Genomic DNA, 21641 nt, shown 5'->3' with positions numbered 1-21641 from the left:
CACTAGTAAATTTTCCAATTAAAATGTTGGTATACCATTTTTTACATTTGTTTCTATTGCCTTGAATGAGAGTTTCAATGAAAATAAAAAAAAATCCCCATAGGGAGGGAAGAGGCAGAATATTTTGTAAATTGTTTCTCATATGCATTAGTTAAGTTTTGCTATTGTCACTGATAAAAGAAATCAACTAAATTAAATTCATGTGAAAACTACCATAATACTCGTTGATTAATGGGGAAATATGTGATTAAATATAAAAACAAAGTTGAACTCTGGTGACCTTGTCATTTGTTTCATAATATTATTCCTATTATCATAGTTTGTTTCAATATGAATATGCATTGTCATAATTAATTTTGAATACAAACAAGTTTTAGGGTTGGAACAACAGTGGGAAAGCAGTCTACCGAATGTCTTTGATAGATGTAAATATCTTACAAAAACATTGGTGCCTAATTTGTTTAATTATTTTAAGGGACATAATTTCCAGCTTTATTCAAAGTAATTCAGATATTTTAGTATAAAAACAAATGCCGCATCTCAGAAAAAAGGTGCTGCATTTACACATGAATAGATTCATAAAACAAGCAAGATGTCAGAAATTAATGATTCGCCGAGACAAATATGAACTGCCTTATTATATTCATTGCGTGACTACTGTATTATTTGAAAAAATAAAAAAAAAACGCTCTCTATAAATAGTTATCATGTTGTAAGCTCTGCTTTGTATGCAAATCAACTTAAATGGTTTAAATAGTTGGTATCCAGTGGAGAGAGAAGTGAACATACTGTTGCCTCCTGAGAATCCACATCTTCAAACACTGCAATCTTTGTTTTTGAATTGCGTTTTTAAATTAGTATTATAAAAGCTCTATCATTCTGTTCTAAAAGATGAAAGAAATTCTTGTGAATTTTCATTTGTCAAATACAGAATACATATTTTTGAGTACAATTTTTTTTTCAAAATGTAGATGCAACATTTTGCTTTTTATGTATTGTTTTTGACTTGATAACTTTGAACTAAACAGATTTTATATTACCTTCAGATCTTGATCAAAGTTTGACACCCAATTCATAGGAGTGCTTATATTGATTTTTTGACATCTTGTTTTCTGTTAAGATTGTATTGGTAGGTTTGAAAATGTGTATCAAACTGTGCAAAAACTCTCTCCACGAGTTGGTTTTGAAACCCAGTCTAGTATCCCCATGGGATTTTGGAGATACATTACCAACGATATTATTACAAGATAAATTATTTGCTTTATTGAATACATACAACAATGCATATTTCCACTGAGATCAGTGACCTTTGAATGTGTATCACCAGTTATCAGTCAAGTAGAAATGGTCAAAATATTTTTCAGATTTTCTCAATTTTTGCATGATATTTTCATACAGGACATTTGTTGTTCATACTCAGGGAAGACTTTATACTGATGAATAAGGTGACAAAGATTGATAAAGTATGGAATAGAATTAGTAAACTTATTGTGCACACAAAAACAATTATTAACGACGATGTTGACAATGACAACAGACAATAACGACGGACAGACATTTTCCCCTTAATATTCCTTTCCCTATTATCTTTGATGGTACGGGCAAGGTAAACAGTGATTGGCTGAGGGATGACAAACATTTAATCCTTCCCAAAAAATGGTGGTTAGAGTATAATCATGTCAAATTGTAGTGGGGAAAGAAATGATTTATACAACACACTCACAATAAGTGAGCAATCTTGAAGTATTACAGTATAATACATGTTTCAATATGAAATAATTTTAATAGTGGATAGCTTTAAAATGTTGTATCAATGTGTAGCTTATTGATTGAAATTTGATGAACCAAAAGTACAGTCTATAATATTAAACCAATGCAGGTTTTGAACACACAATATCACCAATATCTCTACAAAAATATGTGCCAGACTTGTCAACATTAAATTATACCACGATTATACATTGGTAGATGATGTGCTCAAGTTTGGAAAAGATTGGAGACAAATTACTTGAGTTGTTGAGAAATTGTTTTTGGCAATAGGGCCATGGTAATAATTCATCCAACATGTATAAAACATCTGTGACCACCATAGTGACTTATTAATAGGCTGATAAAGCAAGTCACTGTTTTTTGGGGGGTGTAATACATTTTTATTTTAACTTTCAAGCAAATCATAACAATATTGAGCATGTAGTTATAATGGAACATTTATTAAACATTAATTAAAAACATAATTTCATAAAGTCAATCAATTAATTTCTGATTTAACAGTTAATATGGTAACATAACATCAGGGGATGAAGACCAACTTAATAAAAGGAATACATCAGGCTGTACTAATACTTACAAAAAACATAAAATAGCTTCTTTTGGCGTTATTGGGTGAAATGTACATATACATCTGTATGACTTTAAGTATTAGTAATTTTTTTTTGCTTTAAACATGTCATGTTCAACATACATGGATGTAAAATACATTACCAATCATAATCCTTGTTGAAACAATCTAGCTGGTTTTATAGGGGCTACTTACTGATTGGTCCCAGAAATGCATCAAATCTAAATAGAACTGATGACAACATTGAATAAAGATAAATATTTGTACTTGAACTAACACTAGCTTTAGCAAGTCTCACATTAATTGCTGCAATATCAGCAACAATTGAAAATCAATGGATCATAATTACTTCACTGCCTAGGTTAACATGCCCACTATATAATCTCAACATAACGGGCATAAACAATAAGGTTGAAAAAAATATACAGGGAAGATTAAGTTACTTTTTTGCCTCGTATATATATATATATATATATATATAACAGTGAAAGATTATTGAGTAAATCAAAAAGTGACAAAATAAAGGAGGAACCATTATTTTTGCAGGTATCTCAGATTATCTTTCATTCACTTGGCAATTCATTTTGTAACCTAACTGTTGTTATACCTGTCCTGCCACCTCTATCAGAATTGTGAACCTTTATATAACTGGTAACATCCATTTCAACTCATAATATAAGTCACTTTCATTCCTTGCTACATTCAAAAAAACAGTTCTTTAAAAAATGAACGAAGTTAATATTAATATTGTCTTTCTGTTGAAATTAACATTGAATCAAGTGAGAATCATAGAAAATTCATGCATCAAAATAGTGGCAGGTAAAAAAAAATCTTGCTGTGAAAATGTCAATAAATTTTATTATATACCCAACTACCCATATTTAATTATTTAAATTTCATATCACATATGTCCCTTATGGACAATGAGTCAATGACCTTCAAAAAATACACTTGAAAATCATGCTTTAATTTGAGATACATCCTGGCCACTGCCATAAAAGGTCACACATCCTGGCATCTGTCTTGTAAAAGGTCACACATCCTGGCATCTGTCTTGTTAAAGGTCACACATCCTGGACATTGTACCAGCTATCCCCCCAAAAATTGTTTACAATGTTCAAATGACTTACACATACAGATATAATGAGCGAGATTTGGGAATGTGACAGGGAAGTTACACACATCATAAAATGTACCAAAAATAAAAATGAAAATTACATCCATAAAAGGGAAATACATAATTCTGCAAGATGAGAAAAGGTGAACTCAGAACTGAATAAAAACTGAATAATAAAATAAAAAACAGCACCAATCAGTAGTCATGGCAACTGGTGACACATACAAATTACATAACAAAATTAGTCACATGATTTTGTGTACATATTTTTAAAATACATTGGGGTAGGCATCTACCACAATAAATACTTTATAATACTTGGTATGATAACAGCCATACTGTTGGTTGACAATAAAATATGTTAAATATGAACATGACATTTAATTTTGTCTGATTTTTATGTAAATGTTTTTTTTTTCAATTTTCAAGAATTCTCTGTTCTTTCAAGAAAATAAATCACAGATGTTTAAATATAGAAAACTGGATTATACTGAATTATAGTTTCTATAGACACTGGGATATTTAAATATTAATAAGTTATATGTGAATAAAAAATACTTGTTGATAAAATTTGAGTGACACTTAATAATACTTTTAATAAAAGACTAACTGGGGCTAAGTAGGTACATGTATAAACTGACTGGGTCTACGTAGGTACATGTATAAACTGACTGGGGCAAAGTAGGTACATGTATAACCTGACTGGGGCTATGTAGGTACATGTATCAGACTGACTGGGGCAAAATAGGTACATGTATAAACTGACTGGGTGGGGCTAAGTAGGTACATGTATAAACTGACTGGGGCAAAGTAGGTACATGTATAACCTGACTGGGGCAAAGTAGGTACATGTATCAGACTGACTGGGGCTAAGTAGGTACATGTATCAGACTGACTGGGGTTATGTAGGTACATGTATCAGACTGGCTGGGGCTAAGTAGGTACATGTATAAACTGACTGGGGCTAAGTAAGTACGTAAATGCTACAGCTACATTAAACGAAATTAGAAGCAGAGCCCTCAATATATACACAGGCATTATGATGTGCACAAGTTCAAAAATATGAGGTAGGTGAAAATAAAAGGTATTAGATAGATACATAATGTTAAAGCATCTCAAATAGAAAGACCAACGAAATATATAATTGTGGAAACATGTACTGAGCATTTATCATATAACAAAAGATACCATAAAAACTTTTCTAATTAGCATTCTCTACTATAATAAAGTACCTGATCCTGTATACTGTAATGGACATTATGTACCTGATCCTGTATACTGTAATGGACATTATGTACCTGATCCTGTATACTGTAATGGACATTATGTACCTGATCCTGTATACTGTAATGGACATTATGTACCTGATCCTGCATACTGTAATGGACATTATGTACCTGATCCTGTATACTTTAATAGACATTATGTACCTGATCCTGTATAGTGTAATGGACATTATGTACCTGATCCTGTATACTATAATAGACAGTATGTACCTGATCCTGTATACTGTAATGAACATTATGTACCTGATTCTGTATACTGTAATGGACATTATGTACCTGATTCTGTGTACTGTAATGGACATTATGTACCTGATCCTGTATACTGTAATGGACATTATGTACCTGATCCTGTGTACTGTAATGAACATTATGTACCTGATCCTGTATATATCATGTTAACAGTAATTTTATGTTTAACTGCAAAAAATATCATGTTTGTGCATATGAAAGTTTGAGATTTCAAATACAATACTAACATGGGTTAAACCACCATTGATGGGATGAGATTCAGCCTTGGAATGGATCAAACCATTATCTATTTAGAGATTTCTTTGTAAATGTCTACTTTTGGAAGTCTGCTTGATGTTTTTTACCAAACTTCACATTTCTTCTGTGGATTCATCAAACTTCCCGTTGGACAGTTGTACTGTTGGGCAAACTCATATGAATTTGATAGCGTTCCAATCACTCTGGGAAATAAAGATAAATATGTAAATCAATTAGTCCTGTGAACAATACGACAACTAGAAAACCAGAAGCATCATGATAGCACAAGCCAACACCACAGGTGTAAATTACATATCCTTACTAATACCTCAAAACCATTTTATGTCTTTTTATGACAAAATACTTTTATCATATTTACATGACCCCCCAATTTATTTTTTAAAGTAAATTGATAGATGATCCTATTTATAAATGAAAAGTCATTCCTAAAATTGCCAGTTGCATGGCAACCGGATCTACATTTCTTCCAAAGTGTAATTGGAACATCCTTTTGTCAAAGGCAGTCACTGATAACAATTTCATGAGAATCTATCTATGAATTTTTAAGCTATAGATGAAAAAAACATTTCCAAAATTGCCATATTCATGGACCAACATCTCTACCAAAATTTGAAAAATTGGTCCTTTCATGAGAGTCTATTCATCAATAAAATCATATACAATGTAGTGTCAGCTGAAAATCTTTACGGTTTACAGTACCATGTAATAATTTGATTTTATTATTATATTATATTGATATCAGATCATGAAGTCAGATTTATATATATTACGACAGCCACCTCAAAATTATAATCTCGTATCTGCTCTTCCTTATATGGACATACCTGTATTTGGCGGGACTATGTGGATCATCTAAGATCTGTAAATGTGAGCTTTCAGGAGTACTGGAAGAACACCATACCTACATGAGAAAAGAATTGCAACTTTTGAGTATTTTTCAGAATTTTTTTCTTATATTATTCAATATTTCTGGAAATGAACCCCAATTTTGTAGCAAACAGACCAAATTTCAGTCAATTTTCAGGTTTTACTAAAAAAATGTGGCTGAAGGAGAGTGCAGACTATAAACGGGACTATTTTTTGATGAAAAGAGGGAACTTGTTGTGATGAACGTGTTAAGAAGGGTTGGATCAAAGTCAATATTATGTATCATTATTATATGATAAGGCCATAACGAAACAAACAAAAAAATAAGATGCGTCACAAAAAGAAATTGAAAAACAATCATCCCCAATTTAATTTCATGCTCGATATTATAATTTTACACTGGGTTCTATGGTGAGATTAATTTTCTAATCTTAAAATAATGCTTGGTATGATCCACTGATGTTGATTTCGCTGTAAGAGGTAGACCAAGTACTGAAAGCGTTTTATCAGCTTTTATGATGATAAAAGATGATGTATAATTTACCAAAAACAATAATAAATTTTTTCTAAGATATTAAATCTGTTGTTTTTGTGATTGTGTTTTGACGAAAATTTTGCTTTTTTGACAACAAAAGATGCACCATTTATGCCATGTAATGATTATCTAATCACTGATATTGCTATAAAAATTGTATCAGTCAAGATTTCAAAATAATTTTGTATTCTAAAAACCTATTATTGAAAATTAAATTTGTTAATTAGTCAAAGATTTTACGGTATGTGCAGATAAATGCCCAGTAGAGCAACATTTTAATTTGACTCAAACTATAGGGTAGCATCAGTTGCATTATATGTTAATTTTTGTTTTTTGTATACACATGTATTGAACTATAATGACCTTCATGAAATGAACATACAAGTGGATAAAATGTTAGGTTATTCATGTTATATATTAGCAAATAAACAAGTTTAGAGTTTTGCAGTTTCCTTAGAAACTTGCACACTCTAGTGTAAAAACGTTCTAATTTTGTCTGCGTAGGGGGATTGATTTCGCTGTGTTAATGTTTGATAACTCATCAGAATGCTGGGACTTAGGGAAGGTAGTGAATGCTGGGAATTAGGAAAAGTAGTGAATGCTGGGAATTAGGAAAAGTAGTGAATGCTGGGAATTAGGGAAAGTAGTGAATGCTGGGAATTAACGAAAGTAGTGAATGCTGGGAATTAGGGAAAGTAGTGAATGCTGGGAATTAGGGAAAGTAGTGAATGCTGGGAATTAGGGAAACAATTGAATGCTGGGAATTAGGGAAACTTTGGAATGCTGGGAATTAGGGAAACTATTGAATGCTGGGAATTAGGGAAACTATTGAATGCTGGAATTTAGGGAAACTATTGAATGCTGGGAATTAGGGAAGGTAGTGAATGCTGGGAATTAGGGAAAGTAGGGAATGTTGAGAATTAGGGAAAGTAGTGAATGCTGGGAATTAGGGAAAGTAGTGAATGCTGGGAATTAGGGAAAGTAGTTAATGCTGGGAATTAGGGAAAGTAGTGAATGCTGGGAATTAGAAAAACTATTGAATGCTGAGAATTAGGGAAACTATTGAATGCTGGAATTTAGGGAAACTATTGAATGCTGGGAATTAGGGAAAGTAGTGAATGCTGGGAATTAGGGAAAGTAGTGAATGTTGAGAATTAGGGAAAGTAGTGAATGCTGGGAATTAGGGAAAGTAGTGAATGCTGGGAATTAGGGAAAGTAGTGAATGCTGGGAATTAGGGAAAGTAGTGAATGCTGGGAATTAGAAAAACTATTGAATGCTGGGAATTAGGGAAACTATTGAATGCTGGGAATTAGGGAAGGTAGTGAATGCTGGGAATTAGGGAAGTAGTGAGTGCTGGGAATTAGGGAAAGTAGTGAATGCTGGGAATTAGGGAAAGTAGTGAATGCTGGGATTTAGGGAAACTATTGAATGCTGGGAATTAGGGAAAGTAGTGAATGCTGGGAATTAGGGAAACAATTGAATGCTGGGAATTAGGGAAAGTAGTGAATGCTGGGAATTAGGGAAACTATTGAATGCTGGGAATTAGGGAAACTATTGAATGCTGGGAATTAGGGAAAGTAGTGAATGCTGGGAATTAGGGAAAGTAGTGAATGCTGGGAATTAGAAAAACTATTGAATGCTGGGAATTAGGGAAACTATTGAATGCTGGGAATTAGGGAAGGTAGTGAATGCTGGGAATTAGGGAAGTAGTGAGTGCTGGGAATTAGGGAAAGTAGTGAATGCTGGGAATTAGGGAAAGTAGTGAATGCTGGGATTTAGGGAAACTATTGAATGCTGGGAATTAGGGAAAGTAGTGAATGCTGGGAATTAGGGAAACAATTGAATGCTGGGAATTAGGGAAAGTAGTGAATGCTGGGAATTAGGGAAACTATTGAATGCTGGGAATTAGGGAAACTATTGAATGCTGGGAATTAGGGAAAGTAGTGAATGCTGGGAATTAGGAAAACTATTGAATGCTGGGAATTAGGGAAAGTAGTGAATGCTGGGAATAAGGGAAAGTAGTGAATGCTGGAAATTAGGGAAAGTAGTGAATGCTGGGAATTAGGGAAAGTAGTGAATGCTGGGGATTAGGGAAAGTAGTGAATGCTGGGAATTAGGGAAAGTAGTGAATGCTGGGAATTAGGGAAAGTAGTGAATGCTGGGAATTAGGAAAACTATTGAATGCTGGGAATTAGGGAAAGTAGTGAATGCTGGGAATAAGGGAAAGTAGTGAATGCTGGAAATTAGGGAAAGTAGTGAATGCTGGGAATTAGGGAAAGTAGTGAATGCTGGGAATTAGGGAAACTATTGAATGCTGGGAATTAGGGAAACTATTGAATGCTGGGATTTAGGGAAACTATTGAATGCTGGGAATTAGGGAAGATAGTGAATGCTGGGAATTAGAGAAACTTTTGAATGCTGGGAATTAGGAAAAGTAGTGAATGCTGGGAATTAGGGAAAGTAGTGAATGCTGGGAATTAACGAAAGTAGTGAATGCTGGGAATTAGGGAAAGTAGTGAATGCTGGGAATTAGGGAAACTATTGAATGCTGGGAATTAGGGAAACTATTGAATCCTGGGAATTAGGGAAAGTAGTGAATGCTGGGAATTAGGAAAACTATTGAATGCTGGGAATTAGGGTAAGTATTGAATGCTGGGAATAAGGAAAACTATTGAATGCTGGGAATTAGAGAAAGTAGTGAATGCTGGGAAGCGCTATGAGGGCGCTATAACTCAAAACTCACCTACTGAGTGAGGAAGCTAGAAAATAGATTTTCGAGTCAATCAGAATTAATTTTTTTAGTTATTTGCATACTATATGTGAACAACTGTGAAAAGAGGCAACTAATTTCTATTTAAAATAAAAAAACAAAAAACACAACAAAAAAACAATAGCAATAGCGATTTTTGATTACCTGAGCAAAACCAAGGAAGAATAGCTGTCTATGAGTTAAGTTTAATGCTGGTAGTAATTGTTCACCACCGTGATCACGTATCCATCCTTCATATGCCTGAAATAACAAACAAACAAACAAACAAACCATTGTAAATGACATAATCCCTATCAATGTTAGTGTCGCTGATGTTTTCAAATCGAATGAGGTAATGATATACAAATGTAGTTCCTGTCAGTGTCAGTGTCGCTGATGTTTTTAGCTTAAAGGAGGTAATGAAATAGTCCATCCCTGTCAGTGTCACTGATGTATTGAAATCAGAGGTAATTACAATATACCTTTAACAAATATGCAATGATATGTAAACCAAAAACTACCGTACTTGACCGTGTTAGCGCCCAGGGCCTCAACTCAGAAAATCATGATTTTTTAGGGGTGGGCGCTTACCCGAGCACCCCCCTCGAAATGAAAATTTTGATTCGTCATGTGACAGATTACGTCTTTGAGGGAAAATCAAATTACGAAAATTAGTTGCGTCGTCATTGATTTCCACAATGAAGAAACAGAAATGATCACAAAAAATATGCACATTTTATTACAATATTAATTACGTACCACCAGAATTTATGAAATTAAAAACATCAGAGTCTGTTGGAAGACAGTTAAAATTCTCATCATTATCTCCACTGACGAAGGTGTTGGACCGTATGCAAACTCTCGATGAAAATCACTTTCCGTCATGATGCAATTGCAGATTTGACCTGCAGCAGCATCCTTTGACCTAATGGGTCAAGTTGGTTATTAACCAATCAGAATGCTGTGTTGTACCGACGCAATTCTTCGGAAATTCATGAAGACTTTCCGGTAACGCAATGTGGAAGTGAATTATCGATGATGAAGTACAATCTGTCGGAATTGATTCCAGCGAATAAACGACATGGTTTTTCCAAAAAAATAGTAACTAGCCATTTTTGAGAGGTAAACTGAATTTTACTTGTATTAACAGGTCATTGTCGAAGCGTAGTTTACGCACGGTTACCGTGGTCTATGCATTCAAAACATATTCACAGCAGTATCCACGCTGTATCATATAAAAATGATTACCAAGATTTGTTACGCAAGACCAAGTTTTAAATTAGTTGCATTTTGAAGGGGTGGGCGCTTTGCTGAATGTGACCCCAAATACAAAAATTGCGCAAAAGTGGGGGATGGGCGCTTGCCTGGGCATGGGCGCTAACGCGGTCGAGTATGGTACATTAAAACTGAATCATTAAAATATTACTTATAGAAAAATTTAAGTAAGCATATACGCTACTAATAGAGCAAATATAGTAACAAATTTTTATTCATAAAAACAAAAGAATTATCCCATTACGATGTTGAAGGTGTCTCAAAACAGATCATGTAAACCATTCCTCTGATTCAGGTGAGGGTTTTGAAAAAAAAAAAAAGTAATTATACCAGGTTGTATAAGTAAAAATTAATGCATTTACAGTAGAGTACACCAGAAAATTGAATCAACATTCAAGATTTCACTACTGTGAAATACTTTATTTTAGCTGGAATTAATTTTTGCTTAATTGACATTCTGTCTGTTTTGTATGACATTTCTTTTTACTGAATTTTGAATTGTGTTTAATGTAAAACATAGGTATTTACCGGTAAGTAATTTCATTAGATTTTATGTTCACTGATAATCCATTTAGAGAAAATTGAGAAAATAAACTTCAAGCAAAAATAAAGTACTTTACAGTAGAACATTTTCAAAACTAGCAAAGTTAGACTCTTTACACGGCGGGTCAACTCAAGTCACATGACTACTCACGTAATACGCTGCTTTGAGCCCACCGTTATCAGCGATATTTTCACCCAGCGTTTGTTTACCATTAACCTACAAGAACCAATAACAAAAATAAATCACTATATTTATACAATTTCAGTTTAACAGAACATTCTATGCAGTGGAGTTAGAAATCTCAAACTAGATTTACTTGCGATAAATAAAATATCCATCTTTGTCTCAGGTATCTGGTAGCATGAGTATTTTCATTTAGTGACTCCAAATACCACGTCTCATACCAGGCTTAACCAATTTTTTTGAAAGTTGACAAAAGACTTTCATTCACCCCAAAATTTTAAATTACGTTCAGAAATGCTGATTACCTCGGTATTCACTAATCTACATATGTAAAAATGTTTGCAAATTATGAATATTTATATGCATGAACCAAAATCATTGGTGTTACTAAAATGCATATGGAAAAATGTGCATGTATATACTAGTCAACATGTTTTCACTATTCTTGTAAACATGTCTGTCGCTGTACCTGTTAACATGCTTGTCACTATATTTTGTTTAAAAAATCTGCCGCTATTTAGATGATAGTGTCTGTCACCTTTCTTGTTAACATGTATGTCACTGTTAATACATATGTTGCTATTCTTGTTAACATGTCTGTTTAATTCTCAGCCCCAAGATTAGAGCTCAAAAAAACTAGTATCAATCACAAATTGAAGAAAATGGAAAATACTTCACTTACATTGTCTTTGCTTACTTTGTACTCGCTGTACTTATCAACCATACATTCTGTACGCTCTTTAAATTTCTTTATGGTTGCATTATTCCACCAGGGAAGCATGTTGCCATTCTTGTCGTATTCTCTGCCTTGGTCGTCAAATCCGTGAGTAAGCTCATGACCCACGACGACCCCTATTCCACCAAAGTTTAGGGACCTGTGGTAGAATAGATTGAAAATTCTTAAATTTATTAAAAGACTTTCTTATACTGCTGCTGTTCTGGTGATCCATGATCCTCTGTAGTCCAGAGCACAAAACAAAAGCAAGAGTGTTCACATGTTCACTCATGGAGACATTTTCCGATATACTGTAAATTGATTAGCGCCCTCTAGCATCCTCTAATCAACATTGTGTTCTTTATATATAAAGCATGAGATCTGGCACACATAATCTACTTGATGAACCATATTAATATATGATATAGTACCAATTGAATGATAAAAACAGTACTGTTACATGATTTGTGTTTCTTCACATACTATTTGAATAATGGGAGTCTAATGTTTATATTAGACAATATTTATTGACACAACTATTTGCATATTCATGAGCGTCTTTATGTTGCTACGTCATCAGTTTTTTTTTCAAGCTGTACATGTGCTTGAAGCAGTCTATTTGACTTAACGTGTGTTCTTATCTCTTTATCTGTTGTCATAAATATAAAATGAAATGTAATTTAAATATCATGACGTTTACCATATTAATATCAGCAATGATAATTCTCGATAAACGTCACAACTGTGAATGTTATGCACCAAGGTCAAGTGTTAAGGAAAAGAATACATGGATAACACTTACCTTGGATATTCCTTATCATAGAATGGGGTTTGTAGTATTCCAGCCGGAAATACTGCGAAAAATTAACCATAAAAAAATTATGTTTTCCTAAATTTGCCAATTTTCGTGAATTTGACTCTAAAGTGACTATAACAATGCATGCTTAAAAAAACAAAGGCTCATGGGTAGATGCTTGTTTGTGAACAAACGACACACTATGACAGTTTGCCACATGCTCAGGTGGCGACTCCCCTTGCCTTAATAACAATATTTGTATATATAAAAATTTTGACAGTTATTATTTATCATTTCAATTTATACTTTTCCCATTCAAAATTTGGTGCAACATTTTGCCATTTTTTATATTTGTTGAGAATTTGTACCAAATATATACATAATTTCCAGATCTTTATTTTGTAAAAGGGTTAATTATGCGTGTGTAACTATTCCCTTTATTACCGATCTCATTCTTTGTTGGTGTGTAGTAAGCATTGACAGTTGGAGGTGTCATCTCCCATCGTGTACGGTTCACTGGCTTACGTAGCTTTTCATGACTTCTTTTTAGATCAAACTTAACAAGTCGCAGATTGTTGGCAAAGTATTCATCAGCGTTAAACTCCAGCTGAAAAGAACAAGCATGACCAATAAATTGACAAGCAGCAGGAAATGTTGGTAAAACTTTTAAGGGCACTACTTTTTACATATATTGATATGGTGATCAGGTGACATATATTACACCATTACAAAAGTATGTATTCTGCTGCATACAAAAAATCCCCTCTGAATTGCAATGTTGCAGTCTACAATGACTTTTTTCATGTTTATGTGCCTTCGGAATATTATATAATGGTTGGAAAATCAACAAATTTCGAAAAGTTTTGCCCTATGATTTTGTTAGCACACTATGAATGTCAGTGAACAGAAAACCATCTTATTTGTGTCTTCTGTTCAGAATTCATTTGCTAAATCATTTTGACTGTATAAGTCTAATATGTAAGAATTTATAAGTACAAATTCATATCACCAAGTACAATACGTATAATAGTCTTCAAACACCCATAAACCTAATCAATCTCAGTGAACAACTTTAACCCTTTGAAGGCAATATTTTTTCCTGCTAAAATTTTAGGGCAACATTTTGCACATTAATGTATTTTTTATAGAATTTTTTTTTTAATTTTTGGATCAAAGGACATAAATTCTCCATTGGCAACATCTTTGTATCAAAATGTATGAAAAACAAATATTGTGCATAGCAAGCAGGCATAATTTGGGAAAGGTCACCAAAGTTGAGTTTTTACATCCTCCTGCCAAAATTCCATGCAAGCTTTTCTTGTGAGTACACTTTATTTTCGCTTGGAATTTTTGTTTTCTATTTTTTCGGTATTTCCATTGAGTATAACTTTTTCCCTATACATTCAACTCATCAGAAAATAAACCCAAAAAGTCTTTTCAGTGAAAATTAATTCCAGCTAAAAATAGTTTAAAGTAATTTACAGTAATTAAGAAATTTTACAGTGTGAAATTTGGCCAATTAAGTCAAAGAAACTCACTCCCTTGTATCTTTCATTCAACTTGCTTGAATCTAAAATATAATTTGGAAAACCAATCATATCCACCACTGCATCAGCCTTGGAGAAGGAAGAGAAAAAAAATTGTAAAATTACCAATATTGTGAAAATGTGACAATAAAAAGTATTAACATAACATTAGATCATTATTCTGTGCTTGAAACAAAATACAGATGTCTTCACTGACCATAACTGACCAGGAGTGTTACTTTATTGATATAATCTCATTTAATTATATTGTACATTTCAATGAAAACAACATTTTCCTCCCTAATAGCCATGACCTCACAAGTATAGAGAAAGTAGCCCCTGCAAGAAGGTGTCACTTTCTCACTTGACTTTATTGCCCATTACCCATGCATTGGTAACAAGTGTAAGACTTGCGTGATTGGGAAATGACACTTTCCTGCAGTTTGGCGAGACTTGATATTATTTCTCTCTGATATCATAGAGAGTTCCTATATCCTCAATTCATTCAATGGTGAGAATCTAAATTCCATCCCTTCATATAGTGAGAAAATAAATTCTCACCAATTTTGGTTATTGAGATTTGAATGATTGATGATAATCCAAATTTGTTGGTGAGAATTTGTTGAACAGAGTGTCCATTTCTCACGAATAGTGATAGTTTTTTTTTTTTACCTTTTCTCGTGCTGCTTTTCTTGTCTCGTCATCCATCCAGTCTAAATTTGGAAAATTTCTTTTGAATGCTTCTCTTATTTCATTTATCATTTCCTTGGCCTTCAAAAAAAACAGCTAAATTATAAAAAACCTTGTTTTCTATGAGTATTCTCAAAACTGCAATTCAATACTACAGTAAAATCTTTGTATAAAACCAGGGTTTTTGCTGATTTGTTCAACAGTAATGAATACTTAGTCTGTGAAAACCCAAGCATATATATACATGTAGTTAAAAAAATCAAACAGATTTTTCCAACAATTATTTTCATAACAGACATAAAAATATTCAAACTTTTATACTCGTGAATAATATGAGCAAGTTTGACATGGTTTGAATAAACAAATTACTCTGGTTTAATACTCAGCACACATAAATAATTTTTAACAACAACAACAACACTGACAAACAAAGTTTCCTCATATATCAAATAAACTGAGAACAAATATTGTAATGTATAGGAATTGTACAGGTCAACACTGTTAAGACTAAAAAATAGTATTTAGTGTAGACAGGTGTCTAATATACACAGGGGTAGGTTTACACAGGAGAACCAACAACCAATACAACATCCTCAGTCATGTGACTCCCTGGTTGTGTTATTATTCTAATAATACTTAGTTTAATTAACCTCACTATGGTAAGACCCCTCAACTTTCCTGTTTCAACCATGCATAGATTTGGTATCAGAAAAATAGTGGCCTCAGCATTAATAATAAATTCAATTTATAATATTTTTGTAAGCCTCACTTTAGTATCAGAAAAATAAGTGTTCTAAACATGCGATTCCCTGTTTGTAATAATTAAATTGTAATCAATAATAATCTCAAAAACTGATGTGTTTCACCACCAGTTCCCTGTTTCAGCACAAATTCACAAAATAGTCCTCTCTATAGTCTGTACTTTCCGACAGAAAATTGGGACAAAAATAACCATATTTTTTGAGTAAAAACTGAAAATTTACACAAATTTTGTCTGTTGGCTCCAAAATTAGGGTTCATTTCCAGAAATATTGAAAAATATAAACAAAACAGTGCAGAATAATTTAGGTGAGGAAGTCTGGTGGTGAAAAGGTTAAAAAGTACATAAAAAGAGAGACACTCACAGTTTCTTTGCTATTGCCATCGAATGCTTCCCTCACAAACATCTCCCCCAGTGCCATGCCAACTGATCCATCAGTGTCGGTCACGCAGAATCGCCATAAATCGGTTTTACTGCTGGCACCGTATAGCACTTCCGCTAAAGCAGCCGCTGCATCTCGGAAATCTTGGTTTAGAAATGGCGACAATCTAGTCACCAATTTCCAAAGCATGTAGTTATTAATAACTCTGAAAGTAAAAGAATAAGAATATGACCTATTATATTTAAGGAGGACATCTTTTTCCCATGAGCAGCAGATTATTTGCTTTTTTTTATAAATCTAGGTGGCCTCAAAAATTGTTTGTTGACACAAAGACAAGTTTATGCAGAGCAGTGTAGCGAAAAGTTGGAACTGAAAAAACAAGCGACCTCACGACCTCACGATCAAAATAGCTCCACTGTATTCGTAGAGTGTCTTCCTGAAAGCAAAGTCCATGTTGTTCTATATGATGAGATATTGGCAATTTGTCATATTTACCACAATGTTCTTGTCATACGTGTGTCACAATTATGGTAATTTATAAGGTTGTTGCTATGGCAATTAAAATTATCCTTTTATCAAAGTAATTAAGCTTGTAAAAAAAGTCGACAATATTTTTACCAAAATTATTTGCTAGAAATAGAGAATTGAAAAAATAGCTTCACAAAATGAACAAATCTGACAGAGGTCAACCCAAGGTACATCCATACCAAATAACAAACTAATTGGCCTGGTAGTTTTCAAGAAGAAATTGAAAATATAATTGTTGACAGACAATTGCAGTCATCTATATAAACAGCTCTGCTCTGTTTACCAAGGTGTTCAGTTTACAAAGATGCGACATAATTGAAAGTGTTCAGTCAATGAAAGTGTTTTGTTTACAGAGGTTTAGACAGTAATGAAGTTGTTCAGTCTACCAAGGTGTTCAGTTTACATGGGGGTGAAAGAGCTGGAAGTGTTCAGTCTAGACAAGATTAACTGTACATACATCTTAGGAGTCTTCAGTATCAAATCTGACACTTGTTCAATATAATCCGGGCAATAGAGGATGATGTCTTCGTCCTCGGTGATGTCTGTCACATCTGCTTTCTCAAACAAACTTTTTATATTCTTCAGCCATTTAAACTGAAAACAGAACACAAATTACCCATAATCCTGGGGGAAGAGAAGTTATTTTAAATTCCAAAATTTTAGTGCAATTATGCTGGTTAATTTGAGTTGTGAAAGTTGATTCTGGTGTTCATAGTTTTCAAAGTGCATAGTTAAATTAAGATAACCTTGATCTACAAACACCTTCACTTTTCTACAATTTCAATACGTGATTCAGAATACGGTGTTGGGTATTGTGTGGTCCAGATTAAACTTGCATGCACTGCATTGCTACAGTACATTGCAGTGAAGATTTCACAAAATGGTGTCATACAAAAAATCTGCGGTTAAAAAAACAAATGGAGTTTTAATACAGGTTGTAATACATTGTATGACAGTTTTTTTGTTTAGACGGGTTTCACTGTACTTACTGCAGGGGCTTTCTTGAATAGATCTTTAAGCTTTATTCTATGGTAAAGTGTTTCTTCATCTCTTCTTTGGTCACTTGGCACTGTTATCTAATAAGAATAAGAAAATGGGTCAATTTAAAATCGGAAAATCTGAAATTAAAATTATTTTGTACCCACTTAAAGGGTCATATGCCGTATTTTTGACATTTTCCTTTTGTTTATATAAATAAAAAAAAAATATCATTTAGAATAAATTGACCAATCTGATTACTAAGAAGAGTCACATGACTACAAGGTTTCTTCATCGTATCAGCTGCTTACATTAGCTAAATCTTTTTCAAATTCAAGTACTTCTACCATTAGCGAACGTGTTTCATTTTCTTCGGCTCCTAGCAACACGGTCAACGTTGTCATGTATTCCAGGTAGGCTGTGAGAATCTAAGGATGAAAAAAAACACTGGGATAACAATGTCGTATCACTGGAGCATATCACAATTGGTAAAAAGTATCACATTTTATATCGTTTTCACTAATATCAGTGAGAATTTTTTATTTGCTGTTACATGGGTATAATTATTCTTGGCAATGAATTGAGAATCTATATATTTTCATCATGGTAGAAATGTAAAAACAAGAGATAGCTCTGGTGTTAGAAATGCACATTTCAATTAGAGAACTGAAGATACATGTATCATTAGAAAATGAACAAATCTGAGAGGTTCTATATGTACATGTATAATATCAAAGCAATCAGACTTGCTGTTTTTAAAAAGAAGTTGAACATTTCACAGTTTACCAAAATTGACAAAAAAATATTCACCAAAATAAGAAAATTAAAGATATCGTAACAAAATGAACAAATTTAAGAAAAGTCTACCCAAGGTTCATACACACCAAGTATCAAAGCAATCAGACATATTACACTCACAGGATCAGAGTCATTCTTATTCAGATAGTAGTCCCTGTTAGGTAATCCAAGCCCTGATTGATCAATCTGAATAAAGAAGAGAAAATAAACAAGATAATTGGATGAGTCTTGTCGTCATTAAAATGGCTGTGTACATTGCGTGAAAAATGCTACAATTTCACTGCGCATTCAAAAACAGTGGCCAACACGCATGTGCAGTTTCCTCCACATGACAGATGACCTTTGAAACACCGGGAATAAATCAGATCGACAGAAGTTTGTTGACGATCAGGTAAATTACAGTACTTTCATGGTGGTTTTTTTAAATTTGTGCTCAATTTTTAATCGTATGATATTTTAACTTTACCTTGATTTGTAACAAATGAGTTTACTATCAGATCCGAATTGTTATTATTCCCGTTTTTTTTACTTATTGTGGTCAACGTTAGGTTAAAAACATGCCGTCAATTTGTTAACCTGTTTTCACTTTTAGTGGTAAGAGCTTCACTACGTGCGACGCCATCTTTGCTTCGGGGAAAATGTCACGTGACCACATGATGACCCATATGTGTCGAACGACTTGCAGAACTAATGATCGCACTGTGTAAACAGATTTAGCGATCACTTGGATATGCGATTACGATATTAAATTTCAATTTATTTTTTGTGTGTGCTGCCATGTAATTGATACTGACAATTTCAGATAATACCACTTTCCAGTCTTAACCCTCCACCATCTTCCGTTGAGATGTATTTGCTAGCACTAACTGATATTTAACACTAAAAGTCATCAGTCTGCACACAGTCACTGAAATAGAGTAACCGTGGTCTGCGTGTGCTCGAACAGTACTAGGAGAAAAAGAAGTTATGCGATAGTACTGTTTTATTACTGCAATGAGAATTACAGACTGGATAACAACAATAACTTGTATGGTACATTTGTACAATGACAATAACTTAATAACAATATTAATAATGACTGAAAGTTTATTTAAAAAAAAAAATTGCTATAGAAGGATGATATTCCCACAGATTTTGAAAACCAACAGCGGCCCTAGCTACAAATGTGTGTCCATTGACACGTTTAGGTGTCACACCTAATTAGCATAAATTAACATATGATGTCATCTGAGTTGGTCATGTGATAAAGAGGTTATCACCTGATACTATTCATATAACTGGTTGATATCAGGTTATAACCTCGTAATATCTCACTTAATGAACCGTATATTAATGTAATGCAAATATTATAACTACCGTACCTGTATTATATTCTTCGAGGATTGTTTATCATCTGTTCCTACCCACAGTCCGTAAAATGGTTGAACATCAAACTCACTTTGTAACTTAGTTAACGTCATATCAAAATCGTACTGAGACTCGTTCCATTTACCGGTTACACTCCATCCACCAACCTTAGCACAATAAATAATTGAAAATAATTTTTTCTGAGAATCCCTGTCTAAGCCATGTTATTTAATTGAATTTAAATATGTCAGCCAGTTAGGCTGCATGTCATCTGTTGTGTATCTTTGTATACTTTTGATGCAGGATGGCATTAGATTCTAACAAGGACTCACGAGATAAACTTAACGATCAGCCATTTTATTTGAACTTCCTAATAAAAACTATACCATATTACACCACTAGCTGGCGCTGTTACAGTCTCAGATACAACACATAAACTAGGGTGGTTCCATTATTCTATATCAAATTGTTCCATTACACAACAAGTGAAGTAAGAACAGGAACAGCACATACAATGTAGGAATGATTTACTTCCTAACTGGACACCATTTTTTCCAACTCGTGAGTTGAGTTGTATCATGAGCTTGGTAACCTCTTTTGTTACTGCTTTAATAGACAGCTGTTCAAATAAAAAGGAGTTGGTCATACATGCTCACCACTGTGCCACATATCAGTGCAAAAATGGCCAAAATTTGCATTAAAATAGCATCAGAAATTTTGAGATTTCGTTCAGACAGGGACTAACAAACTCTACTAGAAAATTGTACATATATACCAGCTTGATGGCTTCTAAGAGCGGCTTTGCTTTCAGTTTTTCTACAAACTTCTTCTTATCCATGCATGATTGATAGTACACCTTGGCTTTTATTTCTGCTTCATTTAAAGATTCATTCAAAGGTTTTTCTACAAAAATAACCAAAAAAATTTATAAATAAAGCAAAGCTGCAAATGAAAACAACATCAATAAACATTTTTTCTTAATATAAAACAAAAATGAGAAAGAAAACAAAATTATTAACTTATAAATAAATTATTATGCAACTTAGAGAGTAGCTACATACACATTGGGTACTAAGCAATGAAGATTGTTTAATATAAATCAAACATATTTCTAATTTGCCACAAATAAAAAAAAATAAGGTGTAAAAAGGTGAACAAGAAATTTTTTTTGTTTTTCATGAATCCATTCCTTCTTAATAAATATAAACTTTTTCACAACTAGTTCCCTTTTTTCATCACAAATTCTCAAAACAGTCCTATTTGTAGTCTCCACTTTCTTTCAGTCAAAGTATCCAATTTCTTTGAATAAAAACTGAAAATCCACTCAAATTTTGTTTGTTGGCTCCAAAGTTAGGGTTAATTTCCAAAAATATTGAAGAATAGAACAGAAAAGGTGCAGAAAAAATTGGCCAAGAATGTCTGGTGGTGAGAAGGTTAAAAACAATAAACATAATATGCATATGAAGGAAACTGATCAGAATAACTTAGAAATTTACTGATATATGTGATTGGATTGTATACTGTTATGAACATTGGTCTGACTTGGTTGATTGCAGCAGGTTTTTCAAGATATAATGTGACAGTCTCTGAATAATACTACATTCAATAAATATGGAAAATATCATTAAAGTGGGAGAGTCGTTACCTGCGCATATGTCAGATGGCCATAGCATGTCATTATTTATAAACAAGCATCTACCCATGAGCCTTTGCATTTTT

The 21641-nt window shown here is 33.2% G+C and overlaps 1 protein-coding gene across 2 annotated transcripts in view; it reads right to left on the bottom strand.

Annotated features, from left to right (window-relative positions):
• Positions 1 to 2191: 2191 nt before the first annotated feature.
• The window catches only part of LOC102800598 (endothelin-converting enzyme homolog), a 67559-nt gene continuing 48109 nt past the window's right edge, over positions 2192 to 21641 (bottom strand). The window contains exons 4-19 of one of the 2 annotated variants that reach the window (XM_085508678.1): positions 20698 to 20825; positions 19937 to 20089; positions 18696 to 18761; positions 18089 to 18205; positions 17789 to 17875; positions 17257 to 17393; positions 16254 to 16476; positions 15112 to 15225; positions 14452 to 14529; positions 13358 to 13520; positions 12920 to 12971; positions 12085 to 12277; positions 11370 to 11435; positions 9566 to 9661; positions 6073 to 6149; positions 2192 to 5430 (exon numbers count right to left, since the gene is read on the bottom strand). In XM_085508678.1, coding sequence (XP_085364804.1) covers positions 5331 to 5430; positions 6073 to 6149; positions 9566 to 9661; positions 11370 to 11435; positions 12085 to 12277; positions 12920 to 12971; positions 13358 to 13520; positions 14452 to 14529; positions 15112 to 15225; positions 16254 to 16476; positions 17257 to 17393; positions 17789 to 17875; positions 18089 to 18205; positions 18696 to 18761; positions 19937 to 20089; positions 20698 to 20825 — 1850 coding nt within the window. In that variant the 3' untranslated portion in view covers positions 2192 to 5330. The remainder of the gene's footprint in view (positions 5431 to 6072; positions 6150 to 9565; positions 9662 to 11369; positions 11436 to 12084; positions 12278 to 12919; positions 12972 to 13357; positions 13521 to 14451; positions 14530 to 15111; positions 15226 to 16253; positions 16477 to 17256; positions 17394 to 17788; positions 17876 to 18088; positions 18206 to 18695; positions 18762 to 19936; positions 20090 to 20697; positions 20826 to 21641) is intronic. The other variant, XM_085508679.1, reaches the window with a different exon arrangement.

This window comes from Saccoglossus kowalevskii, chromosome 15, assembly GCF_978046115.1.
Source record: "Saccoglossus kowalevskii chromosome 15, keSacKowa6.1, whole genome shotgun sequence".
Lineage (NCBI taxonomy): Eukaryota > Metazoa > Hemichordata > Enteropneusta > Harrimaniidae > Saccoglossus > Saccoglossus kowalevskii.
This window is presented reverse-complemented; position numbering and strand designations above follow the sequence as displayed.